This window comes from Phasianus colchicus, chromosome 2 (genome assembly GCF_987193195.1).
Source record: "Phasianus colchicus chromosome 2, bPhaCol1.hap1.1, whole genome shotgun sequence".
Taxonomy (NCBI): domain Eukaryota; kingdom Metazoa; phylum Chordata; class Aves; order Galliformes; family Phasianidae; genus Phasianus; species Phasianus colchicus.
In genome coordinates this window covers 37201727-37220902 of record NC_143437.1, presented here as the reverse complement: position 1 = coordinate 37220902, position 19176 = coordinate 37201727, and the positions used below count along the sequence as shown (strand labels likewise).

General features: G+C 37.2%; 1 protein-coding gene across 1 annotated transcript in view; it reads left to right on the top strand.

Moving 5' to 3' along the window:
• RYR2 (ryanodine receptor 2) overlaps positions 1 to 19176 on the top strand; it is a 355102-nt gene that overhangs the window by 103725 nt on the left and 232201 nt on the right. Inside the window, exon 3 of the mRNA XM_090135386.1 lies at positions 3829 to 3933. Within this exon, the coding sequence (XP_089991512.1) occupies positions 3829 to 3933 (105 nt within the window). The remainder of the gene's footprint in view (positions 1 to 3828; positions 3934 to 19176) is intronic.

Sequence of the window (19176 nt, the reverse complement as noted above, 5' to 3'; positions counted from 1 at the left end):
CAGAAAATGAGTGTACACAGGAAGAATAAAGAATTCTAAAATTCTCTAAATAATCTAGTAATTACTTCATTAGTAAGGAAGAATAAATAATTTAATGTGAGGATTATTTTACTTTTTTTATTTTTGCAGACTGTAAAGTGCTGCTACAGACAATGATGGAATGTCAATAGAAACAGTTAATAGTAATTTTTTCTTCTAGCAGTTCTGAATCTTTTGAAGTGTTCAGATCCTTGTTTATATGTTACATAACTTAGTTTTTTATCAAGCTGTTTGCTTGGTAAAGAAGATAGAAGAAGAGAATAAGATGACAAAGAATGCAGACGATTATTGATGTGCTTATTTATTTCTGTTGATCTCTTCCCATTTGGTCATCCTTTTCAGTATGAATTATGTTCTACTCGAAATTAATGATTAATTATTATCGTTAAACTGCTGAAAATTTGCAACTGGTTACAGGTTGCTTTGGTATTCATTAAAAACATACATCAGTGCTTGGTTGTTCAACACACAGCGAAATATTTTAAAACTTTTGATAATTTAATGATGTATTTATAGTCTATCAGAGCAATTACAAAGCTAAGTACTTAATTGCTTAATCATTAATCTTGTCTGTGCATCTGACTTGTCCTGAGAAAATCCTGTTATTGTGAACTTGTTGCTATAGCTTTCCATTGCAGCCCTCATACTATGGTCACTTTCAGGATTGGATAATAAATCCACATGATTTTTCTGAAGATATTTCCTCTATCAGAAATGTTAGACAGCCATATGCACCACAGCATGCCTTTATATTAAATATTCCATTGCCTGTGAGGTAACATGAAAAACAAGGTAAACAATCTGAAGACTGCCAAAGACTGTAGATGGTTTTCCTTTTTTTTTTTTTTTTTTAAATTTAAATAAAAAAATAACTGGAAAAGGTTTTTCAGTACAGATACCTTCAATCTCTGGTGAAATATCAGCTGGAAAACTCACCTCCTATATCCATAGCTTTAAAAACATCACCATTAACATGGGCTGGATTGAGATGCTCAGAGCTGTAGTTTTCTGAGCTAAATATGTTGTCAGTCCCACATATGCTGTTTCTGTCTTAGCTATGCCCGTGCTGCAATTATTGTATGCAGAATGCAGCCATGCCTTGGATCTTCCATAGAGCGACTGTGGGTGAGGAATTGACAGACAGAAGTGTGATTCAAATGCTCACTGCACTGTGTCAGTAGATACATCAGCCCTCAGATCTCAGAAGAAACGAGTCCACATCACTCCCTGAGGAGCCATGGTGTGTCTGGGCATGCATACAGTGGAGCTGAGGCACTGTTCTTTGCCTGGGGAAAAAGGAACTGGCTCTAACATTTTGCTGTACTCTAAGAGGAATATGCCTCTTTCACTTCATTAAAGCAAAATGATTTCATACGTTTTTCCTTTATCGCTCTCTGGCTGTTCAAAGTGTGCATTACCTGCTAGGAGACTAGCTGCAAAATGTTCTCTTGGATTTCATTCCTCAGATTTAATGGTAAGGGGAGAAAACGCTTGCAGCTTTGTTGAATGTGAAGGAGAATAGAATTGATGAAGGGGGAGTGGCCTCGTTGTGATGGTTTGATCACTGGGTGATGTGATGGAGGATTTTTCTGTCTTTTAGCAGATATAAAATGTAGGGAAAGTTAGCAGTAAAAGTTTTGATAGTTTATGAAATTGTGAGATACATATTATTCCAGGAAAAAATCTTACTTTAAATGATAGAATTAACAGTTAGGAGCATTGTTACAGTGAATTTAATATAAATTAAAACCAAACGCAGGCAAAAAATACAGCCTTGGCTCATTTCTGAGAAGCGTGTTTTGATTGACAGGTAAGATTGATTAAATTCTCACCAAGGAGAACTTGAGGTGAGCTGGGGCATTAGACTGTAAATTTCTGGAAGACTTTCTGTAATGGGGAATTGTACTCATGCTTATTGAGCAGAAACAGCACCTTGCAACCTGCAATCTTTGAATGCTCTCTTTCCCACTTTGTAAAACATAGGATTAAGGTAGTTCTTATGAATCTAACGAGTTGCCTATTGGCTTGCTGCTATTAAGAGGACTGTTATGATATCTGAGTAACCACTAAAAAAAATAAAAATGGTAACAAGAACACTTAAAAGTAAATTGAGACCTGATCCAGGCTTCTTCAAACTGCACAATTTGAATAAGCGTTCATGCTTACAACTTCATTAGTAGAAAGCATCCAGTACCTGAAATTCTGTGATTCTGTGTAAAATGAAACTAAAATAAATGCCAATGTTCAGTAAAAAAAAAATATTCCTATACTAAAATACGCAACTAACATGAGAATGAAAAGACAAAGAACATTGAAAGAGTTTCTGGAAGCAAGAAAAGGTGTGTAGGAGTTGCATTTTTGTCTATTAACACATGAAAAGATAAGATCCTCACATACAGTCTGATTTTTTTTCCTTTGTTATCTTGTAACTTAGACATTCCTATTACAGGCCTGTTAGAATTTTAATAGCGATTTCTCTGATTGTCTGGATGATTAGCTTTTGAAGAGCTTTTTTTTTCTTTTTCTTTTTTCCAATCACAACAAATTTTTATTTTTACAAGACTCTTGATTTAGCCCAGGTAGAATAGAATATGGGGAAGCATACAGTCCTGAAAGGCTGTCAAGTTAGTGGCTTAGCCTTGGTACTCACTGACTTATGCTTCTGCTGAAGAAAATTCATTTTGACCTGGAAACTATAACAAGGATGAAATTATGCTACTACTAGTACCCTAAAGACTCAATATTGTCTCCTTCACAATCCAACCCCTTTAGAGGCTGAGAAAAAATATGAGAACAGAAAAGGAAAGCTAAAATGAGGAAAATAATTAAGAAATTTCTGATGAATGATAATTAGCACTGTGAGGAAGATTTCAAGTTCAGTAGACATCTGAATTGGAAGGGTTGCACAGTGGTGTTTGTTTACCAGTGGTTGAATTTTCAATAATGTCACTGTTATTTTGTCCTTAATTTCTGCTGTTGTCTATGTTGTAATTTGCATTCAATACTGTCTGCCTTCTAAAAGCTTTCTAAAGATAGAAATGTGGTTCTTATCTTCACTTCCATTATACAATAACAGAGCCTTGCTGGTGCAATCATGGAAAAAAGTTGTTGAAACGAATCTTGGAGAGGTCCTGCCCCCTGGTCAGAGCAGGTAACCTTATAAGCTGAGGAATATAAATGATTAATTATTTGAGCTCTGAAGTTAGTTGAGACTGCTTTTGGACCTTTCGCAGATAAGTTTTGAATGCCACTGAGGGTTGAAATTTCATTACTTTTGGTGGCCTTTGACAGTGTTTTTCTACTTTCAGGATGATTTTTTTTCTTTGCCTAATATCTAATTGTAATTTTCTTTGGTACAATTATTTTCTGCTCCTTTTCCTTTCATGAGCATTCCCAAGAAGAGTCTGACTCCGTTTTCTCTATAAACACCCATAGACTGGTAAAGATCTGCAAGATTCCCCTTTTCTCTCCTTCCATTCAAGCTTCTTCAGCCTCTCCTCTTAATATGGGTGCTCAATCTGTGACTGTCATGGTGATCCTCTGTGGAACTCACTGCAGCTTCCTGGTGTCTGCCTCATATCAGGAGGACCCAAACAGGATCCAGCACCTCAGAGGGGAAGAATTGCTTCTACTCACTAGCTGGCAAGTCTTAGCCGTTGCAGCCCAGTTTGTGATGATGGCCTCAGACATGTAGCAGATCTCTTGTATTTGCTGAAATTAAGAGAAATTAGGAGTTTTTGAAATTGGCATTCAGCAGTCACTAATGTATTACATTTTTGTTCCATCTAGAATGTGCCACCTGACTTGTCCATCTGCACCTTTGTGCTTGAGCAGTCTCTGTCAGTACGAGCCCTGCAGGAAATGCTGGCTAACACAGAGGAGAAGGCAGAAGGGGTAAGCTATTAAATCTTCACTGTCTTTTTCATCTTGTAAAATGCAACTTTTTTCTCCACTTAACACTTTTTTTTTTGTGACTGACTCAAGATTCTAGTGTAATGAATTGCTTACATTTAAACTTCTTCCTTTGCTACAGAAATACTGATTTTTGTGAAGTTCTGAACATTTGCAGCTTGTGCTGGAGCTTGCCAGGATTGTAAATACCTACCCTTTTCAACATGTTTCAGATCAATCTAGAGTTACAGGAATGTTTTTTATTCAGTATCCTACAATATGAGAAATATGAAGATGGATCTCTTGTTTAGAACAGTTAAGACTATTCATGACTTCTAACTGTATTAAGTTAGACTGTCAGATGGTTTTAAAATGACTTTTGGTATATGTTCAGGTTTACAGCTGAAAATGTAGTGTTAGTGAGTCTCAGTGGAAACTGACATGTTATTGCGCTCTGCAGGAAGAAAAATATAGGAATAATGATAATTCTTTTTGACTAGCAAATAGCTGTTTACAAATAAATCATATTAGTATTATTTTTGTTCTCTCTTGTGTAATTCATTTGATTTACTATGATGTAGTTTAGTGTTCTACATTCATGCTGTAGTAGTAAAATGAATGCTATGCTCCAATCCAGATGCTTTAAACAGTGAGCGGGGAAGAGTGACATGAGTCACACAAGAGTGGCTGTAGGCACAAGAGTTAATCATATTTCTTTCACTCAAGAAAGCTGACGAGAGAAGCTTGCCCCTGGTTTCTAGGAATGCCTTGAGAAACAAACTTTAAACTAATATACAATAGTTAGTCTCATAAAAAGCTAGGCACTGAGACTGAAAAAGGTATTTGAAAAAGGAAATCTATGAATGTTATCTCATGGATGATCCAAAATGTGTCCTTGGGAATTTGTTCTTCAAAAAAAGATTGACTTCATCAATGGGAGAATGAGAAGCATATTTAAAGAAGAGGTGGTCCCCCCAGAGTATGCAGATCAATACTTCTAAGTTAGTATCTTTCTTTATGTGATTGGAAATAGCAGTTGTACTGAAAAGTAGTGATATGTGCTTACTGGTCTTCTGAGATGCACATAGGAAAGATTAAGCAAAGTCTCTGCACGTATTTGGTTATTACCTTTTTATGGAGTAGTTTACTGTACTCTCAATACCTATTAAATCCCAATACTAGCAGAAGGTGCAGAGCTACAGCTATACATACCTACCTAGATAGCTGATGTTCACTGAATAATGAATAGGTTTCTACAGAAGATTTTACCTAGCTTCTGAACAAATACATTAGCAATCTGCCTGCATGTCCTTTGCATACTGATGCATTGATTTTAGAGTAGAATAACCTCATAAAGCATGGCCTGCATACTGACAAGGTCAAATAATTGTCAGTGCAATTATTTATCTTTCTAGTAAGTCTCTGGAAGCCAGAAATAATGGTAATACTGGAATTACTGAATGTAAGTTTCCTGATAAATTAGCAGAACTGATATTTGATGTGTGCTTTCTATCACAAATATATAAATGTGAATTGATATTTTTCACAGGGTAAATACTTATGTAGACAGATTCATACCTTATTTAACATTTGATGACTGATGTGGTTACTTTAAGTTTTGTGAGAAGTTATTTGTGCATATATCTGAAGCGCTGTATCTTTTTGGTGCAGTGTCAATTTTTATTTAGACCAAAACTATTTTCTATCACCTAGGAGAAAAAAGTATACCAGCTTCTTGAAGAATTGTTACTGTAATCTGAATTCACTATGATTTCAGCTTTCTTGTGAAGAGAATTCTGCAAAGGGAGGTATTTTCAGTCCTCCATTACTTTTCTTTACAATAGAAATCAGTTAGGCTGATATGTATTTGAAAACTATCTTTCTGCATCTTTGGGGAGGGGGTAGTGTTTCTATGTTTGTTACACATTATATGTGCTCTGTCCTAGAAGGTACTACAATTCAGGTAGTATTATTTTTTGTTATTTTGACTTAGCTTTTGAGGACAACTTTTTATTACTAGAAAAGCAGGTGAAATGTGAAAATGGAAATCCATAGGTTTTATAAAGCATTTAGGACTGGAAAATCTCCAGGCCATTGTTGCCGCTCTCTCTGTATCATTCGTTTTCTACCCCATAAGATGCTGCTTTGCCAGCGAAACCGACCCTAACCAGGCCGGGGCCAAATGCTCACACAGACCCCAAGTATAGGTGAAGCAAAATGGCGTTTATTAAAATGTAGCAGGCACTTAAATATTCTTGTCCCGCTTTGTCTACACCCCTTGCATACACGCTGTCCTATTATGGGACAGCACCTGGCAAGCCCTGAGCATAGGGAACCTGACCCCGTCACACACCGTCTCCTCGCCACGCCTACTACATCTCCCCCTCCCTATGCTCAGTAATATCCCGTAACAGCGCGAACGCAAACGCTACAATTGTTCCCGATACCTGTGATACTCTATACTCTATGCATTGGTCCATAAGCTGCTACATGATCCTTAGTAAGCAATTTTGAAAGCACATAATCACACACGGCAGAATAGCGGCAATACACACAATTACTAAGAGTGCTAATACTATGTCCTTAACGATCTTCGCGATCCAACTCCCGAAGTTGCCAAACGTCTTCTTGAACCAGTCTCCGATGGGGTCGTCGTCCACCTGGATCCTCTCCGTGTGGTCTCGCAGGGCTTTCAGCGCTTTATGGATGGATACGCTGTGGTCGCTAAGATTGAAGCAACACATTCCTTCTAGGTCTTCACATTCATGCCCCTGTGCCAGGAGCAAGAAGTCGATGGCTGTTCTGTTTTGCCGCACCGAATGCTGTTTGTGTCCTCTAACATCGCATTCAATACTAATGTTGTTAAATTTGCCTGCTTAACTGACCAACATGCTAGGCGTTCTATCTGAGCCAAGCTCTGTGCCGCAGCAACCCCAGGGTCGTTCAGAGATTTTATCAAACATGCCGTTTGGCTAGCTAGATCGGTAGATCGGAGATCCACGCCTACTACAGGCCATCTATTCTCAGCATGACTGTTAGATTTTAGTCAGTCCTCTTATGAGCCCGGTTATTTATTTTTTTTTCTTCGAAGCAAAATGGGTATGTGAGGCTGGAGAGCAGCCCTTTGGAAATGAATCTGGGGGCTGTGGCTGGTAGCAAGTTGAACGTGAGCCAGCAGTATGCCCTGGCAGCCAAAAACGCCTACCCTACCCTCCAGTGCACCGTGCCTATCCTTGCCACTGAATGAGGGAAGTTGTCCTGCTCTGCTTTACTCTGTGTGGCATCACTTCCCACACTGAGTGCAGATTTGGGTGTCACAATATGAGGACATAAAGCTGACAGAGAAAGTCTAAAATTCCAACACACTTGCCATGGGCAGGGCTGCCAGTGACCAGCTCAGGGTGCCCAGAGCCCCATCCAACCTGCCCTTGAATGCCTCCAGAGATGAGGCATCAACAGCTTCTTTGGACAAAATGTTCTAGTACTTAACCACCCTCTGAGTAAAGAATTTCTTCTTAACATCTACCTTAAATTTTCTCCCCTTTTGGTTTAAAGCCATCCACCCTTGTCCTATCACTATCTGTCCATGTAAAAATACTCTCCTGTTCCTGCTTATAAGCTCCCTTCAAGTACTGGAAGGACACAATGAAGCAAAACGTTCCCAGCTTCATAAGAGTGGTGCTCCAGCCTTACAGTGTTGCAGCCATTTTTCAGATAGAAATACCAGATTTTGCAATATTTTCCACCAGGCTACAAGTTTGTATTGTGACCATTGCAGAACTTCAGAAGAGAAGAGCTATCTGGACGTATTTGACATGGGATAAGAGCAGGTGTTTTCTTAGCCTCAGTTGCTTCAAGAAATGTTTTAGACTTATTTGTCTAGAACTTTTTGAAATCATCTTCAAGCAAAGGTATTACATGACTGGTAATCATTTCAAAAAATTTAGAGAGGTATGCAATTTAAAATGAAGGAAATGTAAGGTAGCCTTCATAAAGGCTAATTGTAGTAATTCTTGATGAACTATGTTTCAAATGTATTTTATTTTGTAGACATCAGTAGAAATGTTTTTCTTGAAGGGTAAATATGAGGATTCAAAACACTGCTACTGTCTGCACTTGCCTGAGTGACTAGCTTGAACTTTCATTCTATTCAGTGTGTTTATTATTTGAAAGAGATCAACGAAGTTTTGGAAATTATCTGAGTAAATACAGGAAATTAGATTAGCTTGGCATTTAAAGGATATTTTCTTTAAGAGAACAATCACAAATTCTTGCATATTTTATTTTGCCTAGAACAGAAACATGCCTTTTTTTTTGAAACCAGTTAAAAGCTTTTGATTTGTAAAGCTACACTTGCTTTGGTGTTTTCTGAAATATATCCAACAGTTTTATGATATAAACATGCAATTCACTTGCCATCGTATATCTTTTACCTTCCTGCATGATAATTCTTGTAATTTAGGTCAGTGAGATGTGAAGCATCTGGGTTGTATGCTAAATGCCAATAGCTAGTGAATATACTTTATGTATCTGACACACATAAATACACATGGTATGTGATTTACTTTAACCTTCATTTATGTTGTGCACCTTAATGTGCACAAGAGATGTTACATTATGTGTTTTCACTGAAATGATAGAGAACTCATAGTATATTTGGTCATGTACAGAAGCTCTAAGTTTTTCTGTCAGCCTTTTCCAGGAACTGCAGGTTTACATAGCTTCAAGGTAGCTGAGGAACAGAAACTGAAGCAAGAATTGCTTTAGGTTCCAAGTGCACCTAGGAAAGAAATTGAGAATATCCGTACTAAAAGCACCTAGATGAAATTGAATGGTGTGCATGAATCTGCCAGTTTGATGTAATGAGCTGCCATGAAGACTGCTGAGAAATATTGGCAGAGAGATTAGTAGGGGTAGCTCAAGGTGTGCAGTGAGTTACCCAAACTGAGAAAGAAAATAAGTTGATTTTCTGCTTCTCTGGTTTTTACCAGTTAGTTCCCTTAGGTATTATCCCCTTGCCATCTATAATCTCTAGCTAGTTAATACAAATGATTACAATGTACTGATGCCATTCAATAAAGATTCCCTTTGAAGTCCTGGAATAGGCGTGCTTCTTTTTTCATTTGTTTTGTTTTTAATACAAATTTTAAACACAAAGAAATTGTAAATAGAGAGGTTAATTTTTTCTTATAGAACCACACAAGTTGTTGCAGCTGTATTCTACTGAATTGCATTTTGACAAAATAAAACAAACCCTCTCAACTCCTCATATTTTGTTGCTGTTCCGGAGTGCTGAAGATTGTTTTGCTACACAATCCTATGTAAAGCTGAAGTTATTTTCTTAAAGCTACTGAATAATTCTCTAAATAAGTCAACACAGTAGGTCAGTCTAGCTATGAAATTATTGCCCAACATGTGAATTGTAATTGATCATTGTGTTATTCCTGGTTTTGTATGTTTTGATACCTCAGGACTAACTTGTCCAGGTGCAGAGCTCTCAGATGTGCATGCACCTGAGGAAGTTATACACAGAATGTGAAATAATGTTAGGATCAAGTCCCAAACTTCTTAAACTCGACTCTCAGATTTGTGTATATTTTCATTTTAATAAATCTGTGCTTTGGAGTCTTCAGTGTATTGATATTTCATCTGGAATACTGTAAAAATTGATTGAATATTTGTGAGATTAGTATAATAGTAATTAGCACTGTGATTTGATGTGATTATTATGCTTTTAAAATAGTTTTTTGTATGAATATCAAGTATAATGTTTGTCTACAGAACTGGGATGATATAAAAATAAGTAACCTCTCTGTTCTACATGTTGAATGAGGCAGAGTTCATATCAAAAGTGTTATCATATACTGTGGAAGGCTATGTTATGAAATAATGATGTGAATTGACTGAAATTAAGGTTTATAGGTAACTTGTCATTTTCTGTCTTGTTAACATTTGCTTTATTGATGAGATTATTTTGTAAAGTTTAGCATCATTCTCTTGAAAATGCCAACCCTGATGCTTATGTTTAGGAGAAAGGATTTTTGAATAGAAATTGTTTGCGGTTGTATATAATACTTTTCTGATAGTGCTTTAAGTGCAACATTAGTGCAACCTATCATTAATTACCAGATGAACTCACAGCTGGGTCAAAGTCTGGATAGCATGCTATTCAGACATCATATTTTCCTCATTCTGTAATGCTCACAGCTGTTATTTGTTTAAACCACACAATATTTTTCAACAGATTGTTTGTAACACTATGTCAACATCTCAAATTATATGTGAAAAAATATCCAAATTTACATTTGTGTTATGAAAACTTTTTTTGCAGACTTTAGCTTTCTGGAATACTCAGCTAGGCTTGTGAAAATTTTCCAAAACAGAGGGATCTTTTATCTCATTATTGAGGCTTATAATGGTAAGTTTAATGTATATTCAGATGGTTGGTACAAAATGCAGTTAGTGCAGCGTTACATGGGCCGGGAGTGGAAAACATTAATGGTGTCTGCAGTGCTGTGTGACAAGAAAGTAGTCTGCTATCAGGCAACTCCATAGGACTTGAGAGCAACTGCATCTGGAAGATTACACAGGGGATTAATTTCTTCTCTTGAAATGTGTTCAGTGTGCTCATTCTCCAGGAGATATCATACCAATACCTTCTGTGGTGATTAGTAGGTTTTCTTAATGTAGCTTTGTTTCTAACTCACTTTCTCCGCAGAGTTCTACACCTCAGGGTGCTTTTAGTGATAATGATACTATACAGGCATCATTGATTTACATATTGTTCAAGTTTGAATGCGTATAGTCCTCCCCATAGGGTTTGTATTTGAATGTCAGCTACATGTGAACCACTTGAAATGAAATAAGTGGTGAAGCTGTCTGTGAGCCTGAATAGTACTGGACAGATAGAATTGTTCGTGTTGGAAAGGACCTTTTAAAGGTCATTTAGTCCAACTCCCATGTAATGAACAGGGACAGCTACAGCTAGCATAGGTTGCCCAGAGCCCTGTCCAGCCTGACCTTGAATGTCTCCAAGAACAGGATATCTACCACCTCTCTGGTCCTGTGCCTTGCCACCCTTATTGTACAAAACTTCTTCCTCATATCCAGTCTGAATCTCTAATCTTTTAATCGGAAGTGATTTCCTCTTGTATTCTGACAGAGTGAAGAGTCTGTCCCCTTCTTTCTTATAATTCCCTTTATAATCCTAAATATAGAATGGGAAACATCAGAGTTTTGGAAGAAGCAGGGGTCATGTCCATGTGGCTTGCGTGTATTTTCAGATTTGGTGATAAATCTGTGTAGTTTCCTGGACAGTTACCACTGAACAGTTCTAGATAGGCTCTGTAGTCATGAGGATACATGTATGTGTGTACGTCTGCAGCTCCCAGTTACAAAAAGAAGTTTGTATCCATGGTGACTATGTCACTAGATGAATCTTTAACGTATCAGCTAAAGTGTGAGGTCCAGTGAAAGAGAATGTTAATTCACACCGAAATATTGTTTATGGAAAAAATGACATGATGCCCAGCCATTCCTTGACAATTGGGTAATACTGTTTTGCTGAAAAGTTTGTTTTCAGTTTTTGGCAGTAGTAGTGCTGGTGAGCCATCAAATAGTTTTCTTTCAGTAGTAGTGTTAAAACCAGAAGCCTCCCGAGCAGGTGGGTCAGTGCCCTTCCTGAGCTCTGATTTGTCAATCAATTTTCAAAGTGAAATTGGAATCTCTGCTTTTAGAAAGAACTATTAATATGATATGTGAGAAGGGGCATTATCCTCTCATTCATTGTTTTTGTAAGGCATTTGATCTTCAGTCATAGTTTCACAGTTTCTTTATTTATTATTTTTGAATTTTTATTTTGAACCAGTTTCTGAGCTTTTGAGGGTTGTCCTCTCCCTTTTTCCATTGTTTGTTGATTGGGTAATATGTTGGTCTTTGATCCTTCATATAATTGTCATTATCTCTGTGAATATATATATAGAAAACATTTTTTTTTTCCTCTTCTATGTGATGGATGGTAGTGGAAGATCTCTTCTTACTATTCTTTATGGAAACAGATTATGAACTAGACAGTACAGAGAAACGTAAAAAGAGCAACAGGGATGGTTTTAGGCTTCTAGCAGTATGCTTGACTTCAGTTGGGGTTGAATGTTGTCGTCTCCTTCCAATCTAATTAAGTTAGGTTTTAAAGCCCTACACAACTGCACCTGATTCTTGTACTTAATACTTTCTTGTGTGGTACTTGTGGTGCTATAGAATATGTCTGCAATTATGGCAGTACTTGCAGCTCTCTGTCCTGAAGCAGTCTTTTGTAGCTGCAGACTACTGTAGATAAACATACAGATCTTAGTTTTCTTGAAAGAAAATCATTCCTAAAAATACTGCGATGAGTCACAAAAGGAAAGTGTGCATACAGGGCAGAAAGAGAGAAATGTAGTTTAAAAAAAAAAAAGAGAGAAATGTGGTAAATTCATGTAACTTGGTCATTTTGGAAAAAACTTTTTCAGTTAACTTGGTATTTGTATTTCTAGTAAAATTTCATTTTCATTTGTTAGCTTAAAAGCAGTTTACTGTGGATAGCTCTGCTTCAGAACTACTTAAGCATTTGTCCAAATTGTAACTGCGCCAGCAGCTGATGCACACTTCTGTTGGAAAGAATTTTAGATGAGGTGAATATTATAGCCCTACATTATCTATATAAAGTCTTGATATTGTAGTCTTTTATACTGTTTGAACATAGAGAAGCAGGAAATATAGGAAACACACTTCCTTCAGTAAGGGGACCTAGAGATGAAGCCTGCCAACTTAATCCATTCTCAGTCATGAGTATGCTGGCATGGATTGATAGGAGAAAGAGTGCATATGGTAGATTACTAAGATATCTTTTGAAATCCCAGTGATTACTGCTACTATTTTTTCCCACGGTGAAATCCTAATCGCTTCATAGGTGATTTAAGGATTTTTTTGGCTTAATGTAGAACAGTAGGCAAAATAATACCTCAACAATAGGTATCCCTTCGGGATATTTAATAGCTAAAGTGAGGGATTAATAGAATAAACTGACCTGGTGCTCTTCATGGTAAAAAGCTGATAATTTTTCCAATCTTACAGTGCAGTACAAAAATTCTGACATTGTGCACTAAAACATTTAGGGATTCATTTTTCACATCTGTTCTTTTCTTTTTTCTTCCTCCTCTTGCTCAGAAAGTCTTTCAGCACAGACTACTTTACAAACATCCTGAGGGTTTGGAGACTACAAATACAGCCATTGTTTTGAGTAGCTGGGGAAGCATATACTATATTTTTTCTTTCATAATTATTTGGAGTGTATTTAAACCAATGTTGTATAGGTTTAACTGCTGCTCATGACAGGAACTTTCAGCCCTTTTACTTTTTAGTTTGAGCAGACTTTTTTTCTTTTCCATCAGTTTGATTTTGGTTTATTGGCTCAGTCCAGACTATGAGCAAGATTGGGCTAATCATAGAATCAGAATAGTTTGTGTTGGAAGGGACCTTAAAGATCATCCAGTTCCAAACAGCTGCTATGGGAAAGATTACCACCCACTAAATCAGGCTGCTCAGGAGTCCGTCTTACCTGGCCTTGACCACCTCCAGATTCAGAGAGAAATAAGCACTTCCTACTAAAAGGAGACTGGGAAAATGATGATTTAAGGGAGTAATACAGAGTCATGATGTTCACTCATCTCTAAATGAATACATAAGCAAATTACTAGCTAAAAGTTTAATTTGTTTTGCAGCTTGATGTTAGCAATTTCTGTTGCCTCTATGCATATTTAATCACATTCTTAGTATAAGAATTATTGCATATTTAATTTATCTTTCCAATATAAATCTGATGCATGTCTTTCAATGTATGATAATGAAAGGCAATTTTCAGTTTCTTTTTCACTGGAATATTTTTTCTTATTCTTATTTAAGATTATTTTTATTTTGTTCCAAATTTCTTTTGATAAACCTCATTTCCTTCATTTATGCTCTAATTTTTGATCTGCTGTGTCCTTTCCATGTCTTCCGGATTGACAGTGTTCTTCCTTTTTTTTTTTTTCCTCATTATTGCTGACAGAAACCTTAACTTTGAACAGGGCTGAATGATCACTGTTCAGGCTGGTTACTGACACTAGTAATGTCTGACTTCTCTTTCCGCTGTTAGTAATGTTCTGGAATGTCCTTGTTTTGCTCTAGCTGTCACAGCATGCCTGCTTTTCCACTTTTTTTTTCCTTTAAAAAAAATCAAATTCCTGATCCAAAATAATTGTTAGGATACTGCGAGGAAAAAAAAAAAGGCAAAAAATTGTTTCTAGACAACATGAGAAAATAACCATAGAACAAATACATTCATTAATCGTTAGTGAAATGTTTCAGTTATATTGTACTAGAACACTGTAATTAAATGCTGTGAGTTTTTCAGACTTCTGCATTCGTTAAATCCATGCCAGATCTTATTAACAGAACAAACATTTGGTTGCACACGTTATGTACCTGTTCTATCTAAACTGTGTCTGTCTCGGGAAAAAAAAATTTGCAACCTCTAAGCCAGTACTTGACAGCTTCATTTTTCAGGAAAGTGTTGTCTGCAAAATCAGTTACAGCAGAGTTCCAGGTAAATTGCATCTTGAGCTTATTAACTCCCATCTAATCATCCAGTCATGACTGATTAATCATTACTCCTGGTGCCTTATTTTAATAAAACCATTTTTCTATGCTACTGACCAGCAAACTGCTGTCTAGTGTTGTGTGGTGTAGTCTTTGCCGAAGGATCCGAATACAACCCTCTTCCACAGATCTGAATGCCCTTATGTGAAGGAATCATCACATACAAGTGCCTTGCATCTGTAATTCTGTATTTCTGTTTAAGAAACAGGGAAAATTTGTGTTTCCTCACAGAACTGAATATGTTTCCTGTGCTGCAGAAAGAGACTGGATGCATTTTGGGGAGGGAGAGTAACTGTCTGCTGGATTTTTGAGTAAGTCAGATCATCTCCACTTTGGAGCTCTGACTTCATTAATTACTTAGTGCAAGACAACACACATAGCTGGCAGCTGTTATTTTCTCAGTATGGTATGGGGAGTGAATCCATCTCTCATGAAGATGGAAAATGGTAAACCTCTCTTTTTCTTAATAGGTGTTGATAAGCCAATTTCTCAAGTGCTTCCCCCAAAAATGCTGAAAATCAGGAGTTAAATGTGCTCCTGACAATTAAAACACTCTGGTTCACAGAGAGCTTAGTTAATAAAGTATCTGTAATCTGAAAACAGTTTGAGATGGCCTCAAAATATTTTAAAGTTTGCTAGCATGACTAGAGGCTTGAGTGCGCCTTCAGTAATTTTAAGGTGACACCAAGTTGGCAGGAAGTGTTGACCTGCCTGGGGGTAGGAAGGCCCTACAGAGGGATTTGGGCAATCTGGATAGCTGGACTGAGGGATGAAGTTCAACAAGACCAAGTGCTGGGTCTTGCGTTTTGGCTACAGCAACCGCATGATATGCTACAGGCCTGAGGTATGTGTGGAAGAAATGGACCTGGAGGTACTTAATCAACGCTCAGCTGAACATGAGACAGCAGTGTGCAAAAATGGCCAAGAAGGCCAATGGGATCCTGACTTGTATCAGAAATAGAGCAGAGGAATGATCATCCCTCTGTACTTGAGTACTGTGTTCAGTTCTCAGCTCCTCAGTAGAAGAAAGACATAGATGCCCTGGAGCGTGACCAGAGAAGAGCAGTAAAGCTGGTGAGGGGTCTGGAGCAGAAGTCTTGTAAGGAGTAACTGAGAGAACTGGGATTATTTAGTCTGGAGAAAAGGAGGCTCAGAAGATACCTTATTGTGCTCTACAACTCCCTGAAAGGAGATTGTGCTGAGGTAGGGATCAGCCTCTTCTGTGTGACTAGTGAATGGCCTCAAGGACTAGAGGGAATGGCCTCAAGTTGCACCAACTGAGTTTCAGTTTGGACATTAGGAAAAATTTCTTCTCTGAAACAGTGGTTAGGCAGTGGAATGTGCTGCCCAGGGAGAAGTGGTAGAGGCAGCACTTCTGAAGGTGTTCAAGAAATGTTTAGATGTTATACTGAGTGACATGGTTTAGTGGGGAAATAGTGGTGGTAGATGGATAGTTGGACTGGACGCTCTTTGAGATCTTTTCCAACACTTCTGATTCTGATTCCCCATTTAGGAGGATCAGAAAGGAATCAGAAGTATTGGCTCTTTAATTTCCTAGCACTGACCAGAATGCTTTCTCTTTTGACAAAGTACAGATAGGGGAAGATAATAATTATCTTTTAAATGAAACTTTTAAGCAAAACATGAATAATATCTTCCTATTTCTGCAGTTAGATTATTTTTATTGGGCTAGGTTTTGTCTACAGACAAAGATGACAGACGTAATTCACTGAAGTAAGAAAACAGTGCAGTAGCACTTTCCTTCAGAAATTCTTAGGATAAGTCTTCTCCAAGTCAGTGATGAATCGTGAAGAGAGTTGCAGCTGTTATGTCCAGCAGACAATGCCTGCATAGCCCTACTGCAAATAAACTTTGAATTTGTGCAACATAAATTCATAGTGCAAAGAAAGAAGAGGGGAAGAAAGGAGAGAAAGAAATGAAGATCAAATCATTTTATGTGTCTGTGAGCCTTTGTATCAAGCAGATAGATGAATCAGCTAGAAGTAGAAAACTTTATGAAAAGATAATGTAATTTAGAAGATCGTTCTACTTAAAGTCTTGATTTTTCTCAGATATTTTAGAGATGCTGCAGTGCTAACAGGAGTAAAAGTTTTGAAGATAAAGCAAATACTGTCATTTTCTACCCAGTGTAGCTTATTTAGTATCAGACATGACTGTTAGCAAGCCATTTCAAAGGAGGCAAAAAATAATAAGACTTGGCTTTGATCTGCTGCCCTTTGATCAAATGTAAGAACTGTAAGAAATCAAGGAGTGCATGCATAGTATTTTTGCATTATGTAAATCCTGAGGGAAAGTCAAGGACAGGAAAAAAATCATTATCTATTTCATCTCAAAGAATTGTGACAAGCAAATATTTCTAGCCTGACATATGTGCTCCTCTTTTGAGTGTGCTGTGTTTGGAATGAGAATATATTTGGGATGAGGATGCCAGAAAGATGAACTCTTATCATCTCAGACAAGTTTGCTGTTTTGGAAATAGATGGCATGCCTTTTTCCTATCTTAACATAATTGTTGGATCTGTAACATGCTTAAGTTTTTCTTCCCAGGATGATGGTCAGTAGAAACTGACTCTGTGACAAAGAGAAATTCAATTCTCTCTTTCCAGTTAACTTTTCTGATGAATGTTGCATGTGGAGTTGTTGCATTGTAAACCTAACAGGTATATAGGCACAGCACTAGAAGTATTTTGTATACAAAATCCTGCAATGGAAGATAGTCCAGAGAAGAAGAGAACATGCATCATCAGTTACCTTGTTGAATACTAAATGCAGCAAATCAAGCTGAGCAGTGAAGATAATCAAGTATTGTAGCAGAAATGAAGACTTTATTTTATCTTACTTATTCTGATTAGAGGATTTTAGGCAGAGGTTTTGCTCAGTTTCCTCAGCTGAGAAATGCAAAAACAAACAAACAAAAAAAACCCCAAAAAAACAAACAACACAAAAGAAACAAACAAAAAAGAAATCCCCAACCACCAACAAAATAACAACAACAAAGCCCCCAAATACATTACTTTTCTCGTAAGAATTTCCGGTTCAGAAAAATGTTTATAAGTGTAGAAGATGATGCAGTGTGTGCTAGCTGGAATTCATTGGTTCAGTGAGATTATTTCAGGTTACAATCCCATCTGTGGGTCATGATAATGTGTGTTATAGTTTTCACAAATAGTAGGTAATGTTATTAGCCCTGCTCAGCTAAGGTTCTCCTATATATAGTGTGGAACAAAGTTCCTTATTGTTTTTGCATTCTGCTCAGCAACATGAAAGGGAACAGTGTACGAGTTGGAACTGAATGGTAGACTGCTGAGTAAAGTTTAAAGTAGCTGACTTTCCAGCTTTATGCACTGCTAGTGAAGGGTGCTGTATGAGCCCACATCAGTGCGGTTCTGTGTAGTGTGAGCTTGTAAAAAATGAGTCTGTGAATGATGCCTCGTAGTGGTGGAATGATGCCTCTCTGTTTTGTTCATAGCTCCTTAGACAGTAGAAAAAAGAGGTAAAAGAACTATGTTCCTGCTGTTTTAACTGGCTTTTATGTCTGGTTAATGTAACATTGGAGATGTGCATCTCACAGTAAAAACTGTTGGAAAACCAGTCTTCCAGATTGGATTAAATGAATATAAGATGAACACTTGGCTGGAAGACTGGAGTTGTTACATACCTCTGAAGAGAAATCAGCAAATGAAGATCATTGAAGTACTTACGAGTGTATGTAGCTAAAAGAATTTTGAACTTAGAATATTTGTTTTTCCTGATTTTTTTACACATCTGTTGAACCCGTACTGGGAAAAGAATGGATTCTATCCGTAAATAGAATAAAATAGAATCATTTGAATTGGAAGAGACCTTTTGAGTCCAACTCCCCTGCAATGAACAGGGACACCTACAGCTAGCACAAGTTGCCCAGAGCCCCATCTAGTCTGACCTTAAATGTCATCAAGAATGGGACATCCACCTTCTTTCTGGACAACCTGTTTCAGTACCCCACCACTCTTATTGTATAAGATGTCTTTCTTATATCCAATCTAAATCTTCCATTCTAGTTTAAAACCTTTTTCCCTTGTACTGTCAAAACAGACCATGCTAAAGAGTCTTTCTGCTTCTTTCTTATAGCTGCATGTTAAATACTGAAAGCTGCCATCACATCTCCCTCAAGCCTTCTCTCCTCCAGGCTGAACAGCCCCAGCTCTCTCAGCTGAAGACAATTATCAGTGTTGAAACTGAATCTGTATTTAGAGGTTCTGTGAGACATCTTTTTGCTTGTTAACTGAATTACAGGTTAAATCTAACACAAGAACTAGGATGACGTGCTTATCATATCTTTTTGTTTCTATTCATGTAAGCTTTACACCTATTTTATCTGCTTTAGATCTTGGTAAAGAGCACTTGTAGTTATTTTTAGTTGAATGTACTTCAGCAGGAATTTCAGGGCAAGAAAATACATTATCAAGTCATGCTTATGATTTTTTTTCCCTGTCAAAAGAGAATTCCAAATACCTTGAAGTTGACATGTCTTCCAGTATAAGTTCCACAGAGTAAAAGCTAACAATTTTA